We start from the raw sequence: 20,657 nt of genomic DNA on the forward strand, positions 1-20,657 counted from the left end.
ATGTTTAAAATAAAATACGAAGAAGACTCCAACAAATGTAACTCCATCTTATGTATCTAACATATCCGCATTAACCACTCTGGCTCATACCATAAACACAAGTACAGCAACTAGATATTGTATTTAGAGAACAGATCCCAAGAAAAGTATACAAGCCCATCCTCAAAAATAGGTCTATGCAGCTACCAAAAAATATTAACTGAGGTACAACCCAAGCACCAAAATCAAAATGAAAAAAAAAAGGATCCAATTGGCGATTTGTATGACCTATTTAGGACTCCCGCTAGGGGCAAATCGTAAGGATAAAGAGAGTAACTTTTGGTGCCCGGTTGTAGAGAAATTTGAAAAGAGTTTGTCTTCTTGAAAGAAGAATTACATCTCAACCACCCTTGCTACCAGCCTAGCCTACTTCTTGTCAGTCTTTAGGATTCCTTCTAAGAAAGCCAAGAAGCTAGAAAAATTAATGAGGGATTCCTTTGGTAACCAGGAGAGTGTAGGAAGGATCATCTGGTCAAATGGGAAGTGGTGTGTAGGAGTAAAGAGGAGGGAGATTTGGGAATACGGAATAGTTTTGCAAAAGAACACAGCATTATTAGGGAAGAGCGAGACTGTGGCACAAGGTGATGGGAAGTATTCATGGTCAATATGGGATGCTAGAGTATCTCGATGAGCAAAGTTGGCAACACCATTGAAAGGCAATTCATAGTATTCTTCCTCAATTCCTTAACTTGTCAGGTATGATGTGTGTGGTGGTAATTTGGTTCACTTTTGGGAAGATCCTTGGGTCAGAGAAGCTCCTTTGAAGGATCTTTTTCCATCCTTGTATATGGTTCTCTGATTACAAAAAAGAACCTGTTCCAAAACTCTTTTCCCCTTTAGAAACTCCTATGGCACCAATTTGGGATTTTGGGTTCTGTAGAGGGTTAAGGGATGAGGAGATTAAGAGTCTAATTGAACTTTTGAGTATGCTTGATAAAGTTTGTTTGGATCCCTCTGAACTAGACAAAAGGATTTGGACTTCTCAGCCCTCCGGTATTTTCTCTTGTGCTTCCTTTTTAAATCTCTTTGCCGGGTCTTCTTCACAACAGAATTTTCCCGTTAAGGAAGTTTGGTGTAGGCCTCTTCCCCCTAAGGTTTCGGTATTTTGTTGGGAAGTGTTCTACATGAAAGTAAACACCTTGGATAATCTACAAAAGAGAAAACCTTTTCTTTGTCTCTCTCATAACTAGTGCATTCTTTGCAGGTCTCATGGTGAGGACTGTTATCATGTACTAATTTCTTGTTCAGTTACTGCAAAATTGTGGGATTGGCTTTTTTCGATTTTTGGGTGCAAATGGAATAGGCCAGCAACATCGAAGAGGAAGAATGATGTGGAGATGTGCAAGAGCAGCTCTGATATAGACAGTGTGGGAAGAAAGGAACGCAAGGATTTTCCAAGAGAAGAAGATAATTCTACAAGAACTGAAGGACTATCTTGTGGCTGAAATCTTTGGATCTCTTTCATCAATTTTCCTTTGATGATCTTTGGAGGAGTTGGGCGGCAGTGACAAGCTCCTCATCCCTTAAGAAGAGGATGTGTTTGAGTTGGGCACTCCCCCCTGAAGGCTTTATGAAACTAAATTTTAATGGTAGTAGCCAAAGCAATTCAGGTCCCTTTGGGATGAGAGGGATTATAAGGAGTAAGCTCAATTAGTTACTCAGGCCCCTGCCCTTCAAGGGGTGCAGTTTGCAATATAGCTAGGAGTAAGGCTGCAATCGAATCGAGCTCTAATAGTATAATTTGGGCTCGATTCGAGTTCAAACCTTGGGGTAAGCTCAATTAGTTATTCGAGCTCGAGTTTGGCCAATAAAAAGTTTGGCTCGAAAGCTTGCAAGCTTGGCTCAATTAACACATATATACATACGTGTGTATATTATAGAATATAAAATTATATCTTATACTATATTATAGAAATATATTAAATATAAGAATATATTATATATTGTAAAAAATATCATATATATGTATATATACATATATATTTTAGAGCTTTCGAGCTGAACTCAAGCTCATTGAATATATAGTCAAACCGAGCTCGAGCTCGAAATATGATTCCCACTTCCAATTGATATATAGATCTTGAGTCCAATTAATAATAATAATAATAATAATAATAGTTCCGCCCTAGCTTTACTAGGTAGAGAAAGTGAATGACCGTGTCACGTTACAAAATTATATAAAAAAAAAAAAAAGACTACAAAGATGAAAAAGTATGGAAAGATATCAATCCCAAACACACAACCATTAATTCTTCACCCAGCGAAACAAATTCAGGGGTAAACATGTGGCACTGTGAAGCCCAACAGTCTTAATTTGGCCCATCATAGTTTTGCCAGTTGTCATAGTGGTCAATGGAACCATCATGTGAGACCAAAGTCTCAATTGATTGATGCATTAATATTATGTGAATAATGTACAATTTTCTACACACGAGAATCAAGACATCAGTTCAATAAACTGAATTAGAAAGAGTATCTTTACTTGTTAAGGAAACGTTCAACCTAAAAAAATTAAGCTGTTAGGTGAGGTCCATAAATAAGTTTTTATTCTTTAATATGCCCCATTGGACTTGGAGCATTGACAAGCACAGGCCCGCCCATACCTTGTGCAGAAATTTAATTAATTATAATGGGGGCACTGAGGATCAAACACTAGCCCACTTGGTGAAAATAGAAACAGGCTTGATACTGTCAAATAACCATTCAACCTAAAATCTTAAGCTGTTAGGTGAAACAGACTCTGATAATGTTGCGCTTCGTTTTTTTCTTTTTGCTAACCATGTCTTTCTCAGGTTAATGTATAAAATTTTTCCGCACAAATACTTAAAAATTTGCTAGTTATAATGCAGTCTAATTTTTATCTACCCCAAAGCACATAAATAGCTTTTGAAGTAACAAAATAGAAGCACAACAAAAGACCATAACATTTTAGAACTGTAGTAACCTCCGGCTTCCCTTTTGAAAGAATACGGACTAGGGATGATTTTCCCACATTAGGATCTCCAACTAGACACAATGTCAGTGTTTCCAGGTCAACTATTGGCATTACACGCAACGTCTGCAAATCATACCAAATCAGTCCTTCAGAGAGGGGGAGAGGAGGAACTTGAATCTAACAAATAAAATGCACCTGAAAATAAGATTTTCTTAAGAAAATAGGAGTTAGAACTGGAAACAGAATCAGGACATGTTTGTCATTTGTCAGAGCATTGCCTAGGCACTGAGGTACTCTGAGATGCTAGGAGAGTCGCACCCAAACAAATAGCAAACAGGTGCTCAGAACAATAACTTGGGCAGTTGCCTAGATGCCAAAGTCAATTAAGTGACCTTGACATGTATCCTTGTCGAAGAGACAAGTGCTCACAACATAAGAGACATATAAGCATCATTTGTAGAAACAGGACTCACAGTGCATGACATCTTTTGTTTTCCCTTCTCAAAAGATCCAAGTTTTATAAGGCCCTTGGCAATGTTTAACAAATCATCCACAGCCTTCCCTTCAAGTTTAAAAACCTCTTCCAGTTTTTTCATACCCTTCAGGCCTCGTTCGCTTTTCGGTAAGTTATTTCCTGGAAAACACTTACCTAGGTAAGTGTATTTACCCATGTTCTTTTATTCCCAAGTAAAAAAGGAAATGACCATTTTAACCATAAAAACTCATTATTAAAAGGGGCATTTTTGTCCCATTCAAGTGTTGGAACTTTCCCCACAAGTGGGAAAGTTATTTACCCACCTAGCATGAAAATAAACTTTCCCTAGTTCCCACATTAATCTGAAAAAAGAACATGGGATTCTTGGTCAATGGAAACCAAAATCCCATTGACCAACTTTTCCCCCTCTCAAAATCCAAAAAAAAGAACACCCCCTCAGAGTAAATGGAACAAAGTGATTTAGGAAAAAAAAATACTTTACATGGATAGAGAAAAGCATGGGGTATTCTACATGCAAAAAAATACCAACCTCACTGAGTCTCTCCTCTGCTTCAAGCTTTGATAAGGACTGGCAACATTTAATAGGCAACTTTAGTAAAACTTTTCTTTTTGAATACTACAAGTGATGAATTAACATCATATACACTCTTCTTCTATTATTATTTCTAGAAAAAAGATGGAAACTTAAGGGCAAATTGCCAAATTGATATAAGAGCCCTCCTCAATAGTGGGGGAAAAACATTCAATCATATAGCATATATTCAAAAGTTGATGGTTCTTTTGATATTTAATCAATATACAAGCAAGAAGCATAAATGAATAACCCAAGTGGTAAGGCAACTTCTCATAAATATAATTTTGTTTTCCAATACATGCTAATCATTTAGTGTCTCCAAAGGGTCGCCAATCACCCAAAAAGAAGATAGAAAACAATAAATTCAAAGATACCAAAATCCAACACCCAACAACACACCAAAGATAGAAATTTGAAGGCATTAACCATCTCCTTATAAGAAAAGAAAGCTAACTTGAAGCCACCTTCAACCTCAATTCCTCAACCATAAGATTCATTATTCCAAAATCAGTTTTTTGATCGGTAACAATAAAAAAACAAATATAAAGATATAGAACAGAACATACAAATTTATAATATAAAGTAGATGAGCATACACCATCTACCCCAGCATCTCCTACATTAGGTTCCCCTTGGTACCTCCCCCCAAAATAAAGCAGCCCTATTCACCCTTTGTCTGGCTAGAGCATCAACTACACCATCTACCCCAGCATCTCCTCTCTCTAGTCACCACCGCCAGCCAATCTTAAAACTGTGGTGATGTGTGCATACAGCATACATACACATTTATAGATATACGTACAAAACAAGCCTGTTTTCAATACTAAGAATTTATTTTTAAATTTTAATATTGAACAGTATTTTTGTAGTGATATATACTATTACTTAAATACCTATCTTTCACATACATGCAAATGTAACTAACATATTTTATGCATGCATGTTTGTACAGGTTTAGGGAAGCCCACAAGCTGGTGGCCTGACCTGAGTTGCAGTCCTATTTGAAACTGCAGTCAGGGAAGCCCACAAGAATACTGTAGCTGTATTCTTTTCATAGGCACCAATATACTATAAATATCAATAAATTCTCTCCTCTTGCTAAAGTCCTCTGTAGCCAGGTCTAAACTAGGGAACTAAACCCTCAGAATTGCACATTATTTACCAAAGAGACCTAATGAAGTGAAAATGCAATTTCAGTGAAAAAGGACAGGGATTTATTAGGTAGACCACTTCTTAAGTTGTAAATGCCTACAACACATTTGCACTTTATCATCCCTCCTCATGAAATTATATTACGAATTCTCAAAATGTTATTAAGACTTGCTGTCCACATGAAAAAAAAAAAAGGTAATAGAATGATTCAAGAGAACTAGATCTGCTTTCGTGGTACTCTTCAATCAGATATATGACAACCAAGGATTTTTCCAAACTCAATCTCAGCAATTTCTCCACCTAACTTGGAATCTCTTTGAAGAACAATCCCACGTTTTCTTCTCTTCCAAACTAGTGTGTTTTTTTTTTTTATGAATGGGTGGTATTTTATTGAGTAGAGATAGAAAAAGTACAAGCATGAAGCCCCCTAAGAGGAGGCACGAGGTGTTACCTCACTAGTGTTAACAATATGGACACTATCATAAAAGTGTCTATTCTTAAGGAAAGGACATAGTCTTTATTCTAGAAACGTGTAGAAGACAAATCTTTTGATATGGATAAAGCCCTGCCTCTCATAGTACATGATGCATGGGAAAGATAGGAAGTTGTTCAATCTCCACATTGTTCATTATAGTGGAAAAAGAAGCTATTGATTTTTCTTCTATTTTTCAACTTGTCCTTTCTTCTATCTTCTTCTAACATCTTCAACTTGATATTCCAACAGTATTTCAGATCATTCTGTTCAACAATGATCCTAACCTTTGCAAGAAATGATTTTATGAGGTACATCGGACCAGAAAAAGTAAGGCTTCAATAACAAATTTTCTAGCATGTTTAATTTCATGGTTCAATTTCCTCTTGGTTAATTGCTTAGTGCAAGGAAGCTAGCAACCATTTCTTTTGCTACAACTTAATGATTTTTGGATCCTTTGTCCAGGTTCCAGTAGCTTGAAATTGATTTGCCAATAGCGGAAAGGCCATCCTTCTGTTAAAGCATTATCATATCTCTGCAAATTGTTCTTGTTAATTACTTATGAGGCAGCAGTCAAATAAAAAGTAGAATTTCAACAGAAAACTCTCTAGCAACTCCAGCTTCAATTAATGCTTGCATGTTTGCATTCATTCAGCATTAGTCATCTGTTTTGGGGTTAGAAGACAAGATTAGATCCAGTCTTGAGATTTCTTATGAGTTTAAGTTCGGGTAACATTGTTGTAAAGAGGATTCTAAAAATGCTGCCCCAACTACACCTCCGCTTCCATTTTGGGAAACTGAAATAAACCATGATAAACAATGCAAATCCATCCACAAATCAACTATTATGAGACCTACTAATCTTGTTTAATACCTAGATAATTCAAACGAGACACCCTACAAATCTAAAGGACAGAATAATACAAAAAGCAGACTGCATGGATGCATGACCAACGCATTGGCAAACTTTTAAGATACCAAACAGAGGCAACAAAATTAGTTCTTCATGGCAAGAGATTGGGATAAAATTCCATACAGTTAAAAAGCATCTTCTCCAAGCTAAGCACTGCATCTAAAATAAGTCACTGATCTACAATTAAGATGTCAAAAAGACAACATAATGTGATGAAATAGCATCCAGCTTTAGGCTAACAGAATTCCAACCTTAGCACAAGAGAGGCATGTTCCTTTCCAACAGATTGTATCTTCTTCCTCAGAGCATCTACCCTACCCAAAACCTGTCAAACCATAAGCAATCACAACATTATTGCATTGTAGTGGAATCTACTAACTAAACTGCCTACAAATGTAGTAAATGGTTATGATTCAATAAGGGACAACTTACACAAGGGGCAGAACCAATGAATTTGCGTCATATGCAACTTAATGACAAGATGGAGGGACAAAGATGTAAACAGATTACAGTGTGAGGTGCACCTCTCATATGGGGACACCTCATTCAATGAAAATCCACTGTAAAAATATAAGTGGGAAACAGGCACACTATATCTCCTCCATGAAACTGAAACCAAGACACTTTCACTTGCAAGAGACAAAATTAATCAAGGTATCAAATATGTGATAAGTGTCCTTGAGATGTAAAAATGTGATATGTGCATGTATATATAAATTTATATACTTAACATATATACATTATTTTCACTGCAGTTCAGAATTTTTTCTGAGTGACTAGGCTCCACAGTTAGTGCAGTATGAGCTATGTGAAAAAAAAAATGTGATATGTGCATGTATGTGCTTGAATAGTTAGAAAGTTGGGGAAACAAAACAAACTAGCTACTTCATTTCTGAATACTAAAGTAACTAAACATCCTCAAAGAATTTAAATGTTATGCAATAAAAAAGAGCATTTTTGACAAGTCAGCGCACATTGAATCCTGTTTAGAAATTGAAGCTGCATTTCTGGGTAGCACCTTGCTTAGTTGCAAAACATAGCACATTACCCACAGAAACTATAAAGCTCGGTACAGGAAAAAACTTTTTTTAGGCAGAAACAGGATCCATGCAATTATGAAATTAAAAAAAAAAACAAAACGTTAACAACAATCATGATTGGAGGAAATACCTGTGCATGGCTTCTTGTTTAGTTTGGATAATGGGAACATAGCTTCCATTTGCAATTTCACATGCAGTGGTCTGCATTTCCCTTCTAAGGAGCAGTCTGATAGATATTTCTATTCCAGCCATCAAAAATGAACCAGCATCGTCCATGAAAATTATCAGAACAAAGAAGTTAGTAAGCATGAGAGAAAATCCACCAGGTTAAGATTACTTGTCAGTGTCGTTAACAAAACCAGATAATACCAAAACTGAAAAAAGTTAAGAGGGGAGAAAGAGATAGATACTTACGAGTGCAGGACCAAAAAATGAATAGGACCCCATAGAAAAAAAAAAAACAAAAATATATTTAAGACGAAAAGAAGAGCTACATCTGAGTAGTCCATCAACGAATGGAGGGGCTTGAAGGAAGAAATGGACCAATTTGGCAAGGGGAAAATATATTACGTGAGTTGGTTTGGACAGCTGTCTCTCGGAAGATTTGCTCTGTTGGGGTTGTGGGTTTGATTTTTGTGGTGTCATCTCTCTTTTCCAACGTAATTAGTACTTTAGCTTTGCCTCTTGTTCTCATTGCTGCTGTGATAGTTTTCCATGACAAGATGGATGGGGTGAAGGTGGTGGCCATGTTGTTGGCAATCTAGGGCTTTTCTTCTTATTTAGTTATTTGTATCAGCATTGTATTGATGATTCTAAGCTGAAGGCAAAACAAACTAACATCAATGAGATAACTGACGAGTCTATGGAGAGAGAGAGAGAGAGAGATGCTTCAGTGTTTTTTTTTTTTCTTTTTTTATTACAGTGAGAAATTAGAGAAAAATGCACAAAGCAGGGCCTCCCAAGGAGAAACTATTTGGTGATTCTATTTAAAAAGATCATGTTTATCTATTTAAATACATAAAGCTAACACTCTTTGTAGCGACTTACCTGAGGAGAAATGAAAAAATAAAGATTGTGTTAGGACATGCGTAGTTTTCCCTTAAGTCTCAATTTAGATACAAATACAAATATGTACAGTATAAATACATACAAAATAATACAAAATACAAGGTTTTGCACTCTACATAGAAAATACAGAGAACCAAGAATTGGGACTGCCTAAAGATGGAATTAGTTGAGGCAGAAAGGTACAAGAGCCCAACTGAGTACAGCATGTTGTCACCAACTATAAGTATGCCAAGGAACAGATAGACTACAACAATAGTAACAATAGAAGGCTGTGCAGAGTTGGTAGAAGTTGTGGAAGGATAATGGGAGGATGACAAGAGAATCAATGGGAGGAGGATTAGAAATGATGCAGTTTGGACAAGTGTGGCCATCCATTTACTATTTCCACCTTGGTCATAGTAGAACCTTCCTAGAACAATGATGGCAGATTGGCCAATCAGAAGAAAGGCAGTGTTTAGTGCCACTAAGAGCCACCAATGCCAATTCTTCGGTTTGAGGGATGGTTGATTGATAGCAATTCCATCTTTAGGCAGTCCCAATTCTTGGTTCTCTGTAGTAGAAACAGTATAGAATGAAAAGAAATTAGTTTATATATAAAATAGCAATTCCACTGGATCCCTTCATCATCCATGTCTCCATTTGTTTCATTATAAAATAGCTAAAAGAATTTCATTGTGAAGTATTCAGCTTTATTTCTACACCTTTTACAGTGCAAACCAAGTTTTCACCCATATGACACTGAAACAAGTGCAGCCAAATATTTCTAGAAAAGAAGATTTTAGCAATATAAACTACACAAATTCCAAAATGGTTCTCAGAGGGGAGAAAGAACACAACAGTTTGAAGCATGGTTGTATGTCATTCAACCTTTCAACCACATATCCTCTTTAAGTTACAATAGGAGAATTTTAAAAAATACAAATTAATAAAATTGAAACAAAGCAGTAACTCAATTCCTTAGGGTATGCACCAAATAAAATTGTAGCACAAGGAAGAATATTTTTTTATCATCAAGAAGAACATGTATAGGTTTGTGTATTTGTGGTTAAGCATGGGTGATTCATATGAACCACTTCCTTTGAGCCACAATACGTGTATTTTGCGCAAGAAATCCTGTAGTACAAGGGAAGTTGAATACAAAAAGAACATCGAATGGAATATTTAAGTATATATTAGAAAATGCTGAATGCCCATGTTGCCCCAACATCTTTTGAATTTCAGATAGCAATCTTCGGCTTTCTTCTTCCCACTGCACTTGTGTAATGAGGATAACGACCAGAGGAAACAGTTTGGGCTGATCAACAACTATTGTATATGACATCCTAATGCATGAGTATATTAGCTCATTATGTTTTTTGCCTAAAGAATCCTGTAAAGACATGAAAAGTTTGTAAGATCTCTATTTTTTCGTATATATTTTTATGACTAATGATTGGGCCATGCATACTTGTGAGAGAATGGCCTTTGTTTCAGAAACAGGTCTACCAAGCAAGAATAAATCTTGTTTACCAAATACTATGAAGAGCCTTGATGCAGTTCTATCCTCAAATTTAATTGACAATTTGTACCTAGAGAAGCATGTTATAGGTCATCCACACTGATAATAATATGAATGGATGTGTAAAGCAAAGACATTACCTAGGTGTAGTAGATGAGACTTTTATGTTACAACTGGTACAAGCAAAAGTGTTTTCAAATGCTACAACTTTCTTTTTTGGAAATTGAGCATGCCTCATACCATAATCCTTGGTCAATATCAAGATATGTAACACAGCCAATGATACAGTGGGCGTTGTAACACAGCCACATCCCATACGTACAAGTATGGGAGTTGTTCCTGATCTGTGGCAGGAACATGCTTTGAAGTTGGTGTGAGGAGCAGATCCGGACTCATACACCAATACATCAATACTTTTTTTGATAAACGAAGAATTTATTAGAAGAAGAAATCAAGAGCAACTATTATAGAAGACACTTGGAGAGGCACAAGCTGCGACCTCTCCAACCTATCAAACACTAAAAAGGATTACAGCTGAGCCCAATACAAATGTTCCCCCGTTGCCCCTTGCTTGGCTAAGCAGTCAGCCATAGAATTCGCAGATCTCCCTACCCATTGTATTCTAACATACAAGTTTCTCGTCAAGCATTTGAATCTTCTAAGTTCATTTCTGAAGCACCAAACTGCAGTCTCTGGATTCTGTAACCACCCCACAACCACCTTAGAATCACCTTCTATAAGTAGTTGCTCCACACCTATCTGTACAGCAAGCTGTACCCCTTGTACTGCAGCTAATAGTTCTGCCCTCGTGGAGTCCCCCTCACCTGATGGCCCTAAAAATAGAAGAGCTACAGAGCCACTTTCATTCCTTATAACCAAGTATAACAGTACAGGAAATTAGCAAATGGCTGTAATCCTCACCATGGGATATGCATGGGATCTTAAACTTTAAAACTATAGAGTTTGAAGTCAAAAAGTTACAAGAATACCTTTTATATATGCAAGGTATCATGACCCAGCGGGGCAGGTCAGCCAAAACCAGAACCCGACCCGGATTGAAGAATCAAAACCTTAAGCCGACCTTAAAGCCAAATAGTTTGACCCTAACCCAACCCTATAGGGTCGGGTCAAGCTGGGTTTACCACTTAACCCGACCCATTGACATCCCTAGTGTTGAACCTTTGTGAAGACTCATCGTAACTGTAAAATCTGAAGTCTCTCCCATTGATGTTCTAACTATAGTTGTCAAGGTGTTGCCTAGGCACCCGCCTACACATCACCTAAGCGACTTGGTGCCCTTCGCTAGGTGCCTCGCCCAAACAACTTAATTTATAGCAACTAGGCAACGAAAACGACAAGGTGGGTGCCTTATAGGCTTATACAATATCATTTATTAGAGAAGTTATCCCCCCCCCCACACACACACTCATTCTTCAATCAAATAAAATAGAAATTTCATCTCTATTTTTTTCTATTTTACCTTCTATCTTGAATATTTATCATATAAAGTTAATAGCTTTCTTTAGCTATTAATTCATATGAAATTGCTCTATTAAATACATATTATAGTAGTATTATTTTTGAAAATAATGAAATTAATATATGTAAAAGATTTTTTTAGATATGATGATTTGCCACGTTTTTAGAAGAAATTTAATACCAAGGAACTAGCCAATTAGTTTTTTATAATATAAAATTCTTATTGCCTAGGCATCACAGTCATTAGTCATCACATAAGCAACTAGGCACCCCAATGTCGCCCAAAATCACCTAATCGCCTTGAATACTATGGTTATAAAATTGGTTGTTGCCCCCTCATACAAATGCTTAATTAGGATATATACCTATTTTGAACCCCTTTCTTTTCCAAGACCCACCATATGATCTCTCCAAGAACTCTATCATAAGCCATTTTCTAGATCGATGAACACCATATGAAGATCTTTCTTCTTCTCTATGAACTTTTCTATCAATCGTCTCAAAAGAAATACTAATAACAACTCAGCTAGAACACTCATTTTACCTAATCTACAATTTACATGTAAAATGCTTGAGATCTAGAAAAATATTATAGGACTAGAAAGAATTAACATGCAGAGACACCATAGAGGATTTACATCAGCATTTATAAGTTTCAAAAGCATAAATTACAAGAAGCATTGCAAAATAAAGGTAAACCTGAATATATGCAAGTAGAAACCCAACCAAAGAAAACTCTGCAAGAAAAGAACAAGAGTGAAAACTTCATTAGAGATGGCATGGTAAAATAATAAACAACTAGCATTTGAAACAAATATCATGGAACCCACCATAATTCTACAACTTGAATGATATACTTAAAATTTTACAAGCCATTTCCTTATACCTGTTGGGTAGATTCAAGAGTGATGCAATCTTTTCATTGTAGAGACAATGTCTGTCATTCTTTTGTTGACCTGTGCAGATCCATCTACAAAACATTGCTGATCGTTTCAAGCACAGAAAACAAATTTGACTTCTTAAATATGTGCAGCCCAATATCTTTCTTCACTGGCCTCTTACCTCATCCTACCACTTAAGCTCTCAGTCGAGGCCAACAACACCTCTTCAGTTCTCTAAACATTGTTGTCACCACTTTCAGTCACAGGAAGTGGCTCTACCATGATAGCATTCCTTTTGTAGTTCCATACAAGCATTGATATGTAATCCTGTGGTGAAATAAGACCTTGATCTCTAAGGCAACCCCTTAGCTCCTCCAGAGTCTTTGGTTCCTCGAGCCTTATATATTCAAGCAAAACTTTCTCATGCTCAGGCCTCCAACCACTTGGAAAAGGGGTGTAATCAGTCTCAGGCACAAGAGACATACGGGTGTATTGAAGGCCATCAATGGAGTCCACGAGACCCATCCTTAGTAGATTATGGTATTCTGGGGACTGACCTTTTTTCTCCTTCAATGGGTGGCTGAGATTTTGTGATGCAATCTTGTACACCTTTGCTCGTGAGCGCAATTTATATTTTGCAGCATATAGTTTTTCCAATGACCCCCTTATGATGTAAGAGCTGAAGTTCACAACCTTCTTACCATTGTCTGCATATCTATACCATTCCACCATTGTTGAAAGGAACTTGTTCATTTGTGCATTTGTGTGAGCTTGTGTGGCATGAAACATTCTGAAACAAGGTTGTGGGTCAGGATCCCTATCCCCCTTCAAAAACCCTAACTTTCTAAATTGCTTAATGCATTGCTTCAAGCTTGCTGTTACTGAGAGAAGGGTCCCCACACCCTTGTCACTGATAACCTTTCCACCAGTGGCAGTGTATCGAAGTGTTGGATACACAACACACCTGCACAAAACATGGTCAAGAAACATAACACCCTTAGTTATGTGTTCAATAGGTAGGCTCTCATTGTCAAGCTTCAGGAGATACTACTGATCACAAAACTCAATCAATTGCTCCCTCAAAGTCGCTGCATCTGCCCTTGGGCCTCGCACCCCAATCGAAATGTGTCCCCCATAACGGATGTAATCCACCTTCCTAATCTTATCAGGCCCACTTGTAGGGACAAACTCAGGCCATGATGTATTACCTTGTTCCACTTCCCCATCTTGACTATTCCATATCACATCATTCTTTGATGGACGATAGAACTCCTTGATTTTACCCTCCACCCAATGGTCTAATTCATCCAAACAGATATTTGCCAGAAGGGGATTAAGAATTCCACAGTGTCCCCAAGAGGGCAACTTCCCTGCCTCCTCTGGAGCAAAACCAAAGAAAGTCTCTAACCAGTAAGGATCAGGCTTTGGCTCATCTTCTGCTAACACCCTCTTCTTCTGATACTTTCTCTTCTTCTTCTTCTTTTTCTCACCTTCATCAACTCGACTTGTTATCACTGGTGTAACAAGCGCCGACTTAATTAAATCAATCACCTTCTTGTCTCTAACATCTCTCACAAGAGCACTAATCACCATCCCCACTTCTAAACCATCTAATATTGTGCTCAAGTCTCCTTTGATGTACCAGAGATAACCTGCAAAACTCCGCCTGATAATACGTAAAACAGTGTGGGCATTCCTGCCTGGTCTGAATGCAAATGACTTCTGCGAGAATCGAGCCTCATAAATGGGCTCCAATATCATCAACAGAACTTCTTGCACAATTTTATCTTGGAAAGAGGTTGGCTGAGTGGTAGTTAGAATGGCCCTGATTTTCCGCTTTGATAGAGATTCAAGATCAGTTTTATCCTTTGGAGATCGAATGAAGAAATCCAACCTGGCTCCCCATTTAAAACTGGCATCTAGAACGGCATTCCTAAGTGCTAACAAATCTTCCAATCCGATTTCTGTATTGCACTTCGTGGCATGTAGGAACCCGTTTCATCAGCACAGACTTTCTGGTAAGCCAAAACCCACAATTCAAAACGCCGAAGGTAGAACGTGAGATTGGTTACAGTCTTACCAGGTTCCCGGAAACTCTCTATCCACATCTCCAAGCAGACTGCAACCCCGTCCTCCTTCATTAAGGTGTACGGATCATCTGGGTCAGGCATTCGCCGCTGCATGGCCACAACCGATAGAAATCTAAAACACGCAACGCCATTAGTAGTAAGGGGATTCCTGCGTCTCGACAAAGAGGTTCTGCTGGTTATGAAACCAGTGGATTTAATGAGGAACCTTCGACCGAACATAGCCAGGGCTTGATGTATCGCGTGTGGAAGGGTTTACGAGTTCATGCCATTATTAGGTAAGACTGGAGTGAACCGTTCAAGTAAAAACGATACACTAAAGAGATTGGTTCAATAAAACGAAGCAGAAAACTGAGATTACTGGAATTGAGTTCTTGCTTTGTTTGAAGCAAACTCATTACCATCCGAATGGAGACTCTGCAATCAAAGCCATAAATTTTTTCGCCTAAAAAGGTCAGACTCCAACTTGGTAGAATCCTTCGAACTCCGACCGTATTGCTTGCAAGCTACTGTAACCTCTTTTACTTTCTTTTATTCCTTCTGTAACCTCTCTGTTTCGACTCTTCAGCCAACTTCCAGCGCTATACTGTTAGAGAACTTTCCAGTGGCAAAGCAAGAGAGAAGGGTGACAAGTTCCCGTCGATTGGGATCTGCTTCTCACAGAATGCACCTCACAGCCCCATCCAACAGTATGTTAGGAACATCTCCCCAATACACGGGAGATATTCCCGTGAGGTGCGATTTTTGAGGAGCTCGTTCCTGTCTCGCCCTTGATGTTCTTTCTATGTCTAGGGTAAATTAGGGATAAACGGGTCGGATGGGATTAGACCTGTTCATGGGCCGGGCCGGATCGGGCTCGGGCCGGTCTTTTATTTGTCACTAATGAAAATATACTAGGCTCGAGCCCGAGCCCGGCCTGGCCCGACTAACGGGCCTATAACTTGGGCCCGATCCCGGGTCTGGTAAAAAGCCCGAAACCCGAGCCCGAGCCCGAAGCCCAACCTAATTGAAAAAAAAAACAATTATCCTTATTCAAATTAGAATTAAAAATTCAGATAGTATTTTTTTTTCTATTTAAATGAACAATGGGCCTACAAGATGATATTTTTCCCTTTCTTTTATACTTTAAAACACAATTTTACTTTCTTAAATCAAAAAATTTATTCAAATGGACATAAACACATAACTAATTTTTAAGTTTAATATTAGGTCGGGTCAGGCCAGGCTCGAGCCGGGCTATTTTGACAAAACCCGAGCCCGGCTCGAATTTATTGCGAGACGGGCTTTTTGGCACGAATTTAAACCCGTGGGCCTATAAGCATGTTCAAGCCCGTCTAGGGGGTCGGGCCACCCGACCCAATATAAAAAATATATATATATATATATATATATATATATATATATATATATATATGTGTGTGTGTGTGTGTGTGTGTCATTTATTCATTTATTAATATATTATTTATATTGTATTTTTATGAATTTTTTTACAAAAAACATGTATATACATGATGAAAATAGTTGAAAAAATACTTGTATTTTTTTCTTTATTTAAATTGTTATATTTTAGTTTTTTTAATATTTTATTATTATTTTTTGAAATTAAATCAAATCGGATCAGATACGAATATCCAATTTTCTTATCGGATTTGAATTCAAATCCATATTTATGAGATCTGATCGAATCAAGTCTACACTTAATATTATCGTATTAGATTCAAACTTGATCCGATCCGTTTGCATCACTAGAGGAGGGGGTGAGTGAAGTTGGGTAAGTCATTGGGATGAAGGCAACGATGGAAAAGAGAGGGCAAGAAGCAAGTAGACATGAATGGGCCAAGCATAGAGATTATAGGGGAAAAGGTGTGGGGGGGTGGGGGACCATGGACCACGGCTCCCCTGGTCCCCTAATCTCATCTCCAAAAGGACAGTTGGGCAACAACCCACCATCAATTTTGCCAATTTGGTTGTATATGGTAAACAACCAGCCACAATTGAAAATGTCTACAGGTAAGACTTTGATCACAATGGGACGCAATCAATCTCAATCTAGACTCCCACTCGGCCTCATCTGTTGAAACAAACTTTCAAATGAGGTTTCTTACAGAACAAAGGCTATGCTGGTTTGTTATGCTTGATATGAAGTTAGGTCATCTACTCTCTCCCACACAAGGCCCAAGGCCCAAACCTCTCTCGTATATATCACGATCCTGCCCAATTCTGCCTCTATCCTCATGGTCATGGCTAAGTTTCTCCTCTTTTACACTCTCTCTTGCCTTTGCTTTCTGCTCACATGTTCTGCTACTCTGTACACTGTGGGGGATAGCGCTGGTTGGGACATAAGCTCCAGTCTTGATTCATGGACCATTGACAAGACTTTCAAGGTGGGAGATGTTCTTTGTAAGTGAAATTTCTCCTCTCTTTTATCTTCCTCTCTTACTCTACTGATTTCTTTTGATTCTATATTTATTGGTTTAGATAAATATACACCCTGGTTTCAAATGACAAATAGCATTGCAGCCATTTGATATTAAACACCTGGGCCCCACTTGGGCCCAGATGGGCCCATTATCTACATCAGGTTGTTGCTTCTTGACCCCATCCACTACCCAGAACCTACCTACCAGTTTATTGTTTGGTTACTTTGGTTAAGGTCGTTTCCCAAGTCCTAACTAGGTGATCCACCTGGGTTTTCACTTTTCACTCATCCAAATTAAGGTGAACCAATCTCAATTCTCAACCCAGCTTGGTTTCAGCATTGGTTGGGACTTTTCTATACCTATATGACTATATATACTGCATCTGAACTAGTCCAGTCCATTGATGAAAATGGCCTGGAACATGTCCCTAGAGGTACAATTTGAGTTGGCCCGAATTAGCACTTTACACTTTTTCGGCCGGGCTCATTTAAATTTTGACAAAAGCTCAATCTGAGCTCGCCCAAGTTGAATACGTCTATTTATGAGTTCCACCTTGTATGTAGGGAGAAGAAATCCAAGAAATGTATTAACTAGCATTCTGATGTTAATAAAAGACAGAACTTACTTCTTGAAATTCTAAGAGTCCTATTTCTACCTCCATTTTTGCTTACTTAAAAATTGGAAAAGGAGGGGTTTGAGGAGGTTGAGCCACAACCCTCCCATTTAGAGCCCACTGACTTGTAGCTAAATGGTTCTGACCCAACCCAACCCAACCACACTTACCCCGGATACTCTTCGATTATGAGAGAGAAGAGAGACAATCAGGGTAAAGGAATATCAGTTCTGTCTGTGAGTGCCTGCAATCCAACCAATGGATACCTATTACCCAACCTAATTAACCCAATAAACACATTTCAAACCTGCTATATGTAAAGGGTGTATTGGGTGGCCTAAATGGATTGGATCGGCCACCCATCCACACTTTATTATAAATTTATGCACTTCTTTTATTTTCTTGGTAGAATTTATGCCCTTCAGATGCTAGCTAATAAATATTCATTCTTTTGGCGATGAATGCTAGATTTTTTTTTAATAATAGACAGACAAACAAAACAAACTAAACCGAAAAAAAAAAAAAAAAAGCTTTTCATGATTCTCTGATATACAATTTGGTCAGAATCACCAACTGTGAAAAGGCAAAAAGAAGGCTCTTCTGAAATGACAGGGATGTAGCAACTAACAATATCTCACTTCCCCGGAACTGAAAGAATCTAGGAAACCCACAACCTTGTTGACTCCAACCCAAACCCAAATAGTCATGATCTCAACATAAACCCCTAAAGTGGGGCCAAAGAAGGCCCATGAAAGGCGTACAAATCCATGGGCCAAAATTGCAAGCCAAACACATTCTAATTAGTCTTTCGTTTTGCCTCAGTGTTCCAATACTCGTCCTACCACAGCGTGGTGGAACTGACCAAGGACAACTTCGATGGATGTAACGTGGGCAATCCTCTACAAATAAGCAGCAACGGGAATACTTCTATTCCTTTGACGAGCCCCGGCCAGAGATACTTCGCATGCGGAAACAAGCTGCATTGCCTAGGTGGGATGAAGCTTCAGGTCAATGTCGTAGGGGATCAGGCCGTGAGTTCTCCGGCCGGCGCACCTCAAGCCTCAGCAGGGTCTGAACCAGAAATCCCATCTTCTCTTCCACCTCCTTCTTCCAAAACCAACAGCATCCCTGTTCCTACTTCAACTGGGTTCGTTCATGGGGGAAAGCACTCCCTTATAATAGCTTGTCTCAGTTTCTTGGGAACACTTTCTGTAAGTATTTAATACATTGGTTTAATGAATCATTGAGATGAGGGGGGTCTGAATGTGTATATAGGTTTCAGCTCTTCCTAATAATGGATGAATCTCTAAATATCTGATTAATTAATTAATCGATCGGTTGGTTGGTAAGCTATGGTCCATCAGAAGGGACAGATGAATTGTCTATGTGGGGTACTCGTGTCGCATTAACCAAAACAATTACTCAATAGGACTCAATAATCCACAATGGTGATAAGATATATGTAATATTGCCACTGCTGTACTTGAATCAAGTTGGGGTCTCAAACAAAGAGGCCCCACCAAGAGGAATTTCAAGGCCTGAACTTAAACCATGCATCATCAATTCTGAAGTATGATAAACTACTATAAGCCTCTATATCTAGAGGAGTTGAAATGAAATGCATATGGTAGGTGATGTGATCGTTTTTTGCCACATAACAATGTTTTGTGATGTAAAATTTTTTGATTAAGTATCTCGTTGTTTGACCCGGTGGTGGCGTGCCTTAGTGATGAGCTACTTGGTGGTGAACTGCCTACTGGCAAACTGCTCGGTGGAGAACTACCTGGGGGCGAACTGCTTGGGGGCGAACTACCCGGTGGTGAGCTGCTCGGTGGCGAACTGCCTGGTGGCGAATTGCCTGGTGGCTACTTGGTGGCGAACCGCCTGGTGGTGAATTGCCTGGTGGCAAACTACTTGGTGGCGAACTGCCTAGTAGGCGGCCGGTGACTTAGAGAATGCTGGAGCTCCCCGATTCGGCGCAATCCGACTGCCCTCAGCATGAGGTGGTCTTCTTTCCTTTGTAGGCTGCGGGAGCTGAGGGACCTGCGAGAACTTCATCTTTTCCTCCTCTTTGTAGGTGGCGGGAGCTAAGAGACCTGCGAGAACTCCATCTTTTCCTCCTCTTTGTAGGCGGCGGGAGCTAAAGGACCTGCGAGAACTGAATCAAAGGTCCCGGGGTATTTTCTCGGTGGGGGCTCTCCGATGCTTAAGTTAGCACTCCTATTGTAGAGAGCTTTGGAGATAATATGAGAGAGCTAGAGAGCAGGGGTTACTTCCCTTTTTTCATCCCCCTTCCCTTTGCAGGGTGAGGTCTTTATATACCGGAGTCCTCGCGGATTAGGTGGGTGAAAAGCCTCCAAACGGTAAGACTCATCGCATCCTGTCAGAACCGGGGTACGGTGGTGAACTCCTCGAGGTCGTCAGACTGGCGCTTGTGTCAAGCGGCCAGGTCGGCGCCTGGGCCGGGTTGTCAGAGGAGCGCCTGCGTCAGTCGGCGGGTCAGTGTCTACACCAGGTCATCAAGCTGGCGCCTGTGTCAGTCGGCAGGTCAGTGTCTAGCCAGGTTTGTCGGTGGGCGCCTTATAGGCAGCTTAGTTGGATCATGCGCTAGGCTGGTCCAAGTCGACCAGGTCGCACAGGTCGCACGCCGCACGCAGTTCGCGCAGGCCGTGTGCAATACACGCAGTTCGCGCAGGCCGCGCACGCGCAGGTCACGCCAGGCTGGCCAGACTGGTACCCGGGTGGGTCACCAACTTCGTAAGTTTGTTGGTTGGGTGTTTTCCTAGTTGTCACGAGGTGTCACGTGTCACAATTTCACTGGGGGGCCAAATCTGCCCTCATCAATAGCACCCCACTCCCGAGCTGAGAGTAACTCAACGAAGGGAGTAGATTTCTTTTGGCCCGTAAGTTGATGAGTTAGTAAGTGTTGATCCAATTACTAGTGTGGCCCGTAGGCTTTGGGAGCGACTAGTAGTTTACTCTTCTTTAAC

General features: G+C 39.3%; 1 protein-coding gene and 1 pseudogene across 2 annotated transcripts; one reads left to right on the top strand and one right to left on the bottom strand.

The window, feature by feature from the left end:
* Positions 1 to 2,783: 2,783 nt before the first annotated feature.
* LOC148848359 (nuclear intron maturase 2, mitochondrial-like) lies at positions 2,784 to 14,987 on the bottom strand (annotated as a pseudogene). Its single transcript, XR_016100317.1, has 7 exons — positions 12,729 to 14,987; positions 12,553 to 12,636; positions 12,366 to 12,403; positions 7,752 to 7,860; positions 6,833 to 6,906; positions 4,000 to 4,038; positions 2,784 to 3,097 (listed from the first exon to the last, which is right to left on the bottom strand). The product of XR_016100317.1 is annotated as a nuclear intron maturase 2, mitochondrial-like (transcript).
* Positions 14,988 to 16,767: 1,780 nt separating this feature from the next.
* On the top strand, positions 16,768 to 19,016 carry LOC148848360 (stellacyanin-like). The gene is made up of 2 exons (XM_088951570.1): positions 16,768 to 17,034; positions 18,490 to 19,016. The coding sequence occupies exons 1-2, from the start codon at positions 16,869 to 16,871 to the stop codon at positions 18,888 to 18,890; spliced, it is 567 nt and encodes a 188-aa protein (XP_088807696.1). The 5' UTR covers positions 16,768 to 16,868; the 3' UTR covers positions 18,891 to 19,016.
* The last annotated feature ends 1,641 nt before the right edge of the window (positions 19,017 to 20,657 follow it).

Source organism: Nelumbo lutea, chromosome 6 (assembly GCF_056320005.1).
Source record: "Nelumbo lutea isolate HS-2025 chromosome 6, American lotus-T2T, whole genome shotgun sequence".
Classification (NCBI taxonomy): Eukaryota; Viridiplantae; Streptophyta; class Magnoliopsida; order Proteales; family Nelumbonaceae; genus Nelumbo; species Nelumbo lutea.

Coding starts and splice junctions, on each gene's coding strand:
- LOC148848360 (XM_088951570.1), top strand. CDS start 16,869: ATGGTCATGGCTAAGTTTCTCCTCTTTTACACTCTCTCTTGCCTTTGC. Junction 17,035..18,489: donor CAAGGTGGGAGATGTTCTTT/GTAAGTGAAATT, acceptor GTTTTGCCTCAG/TGTTCCAATACTCGTCCTAC.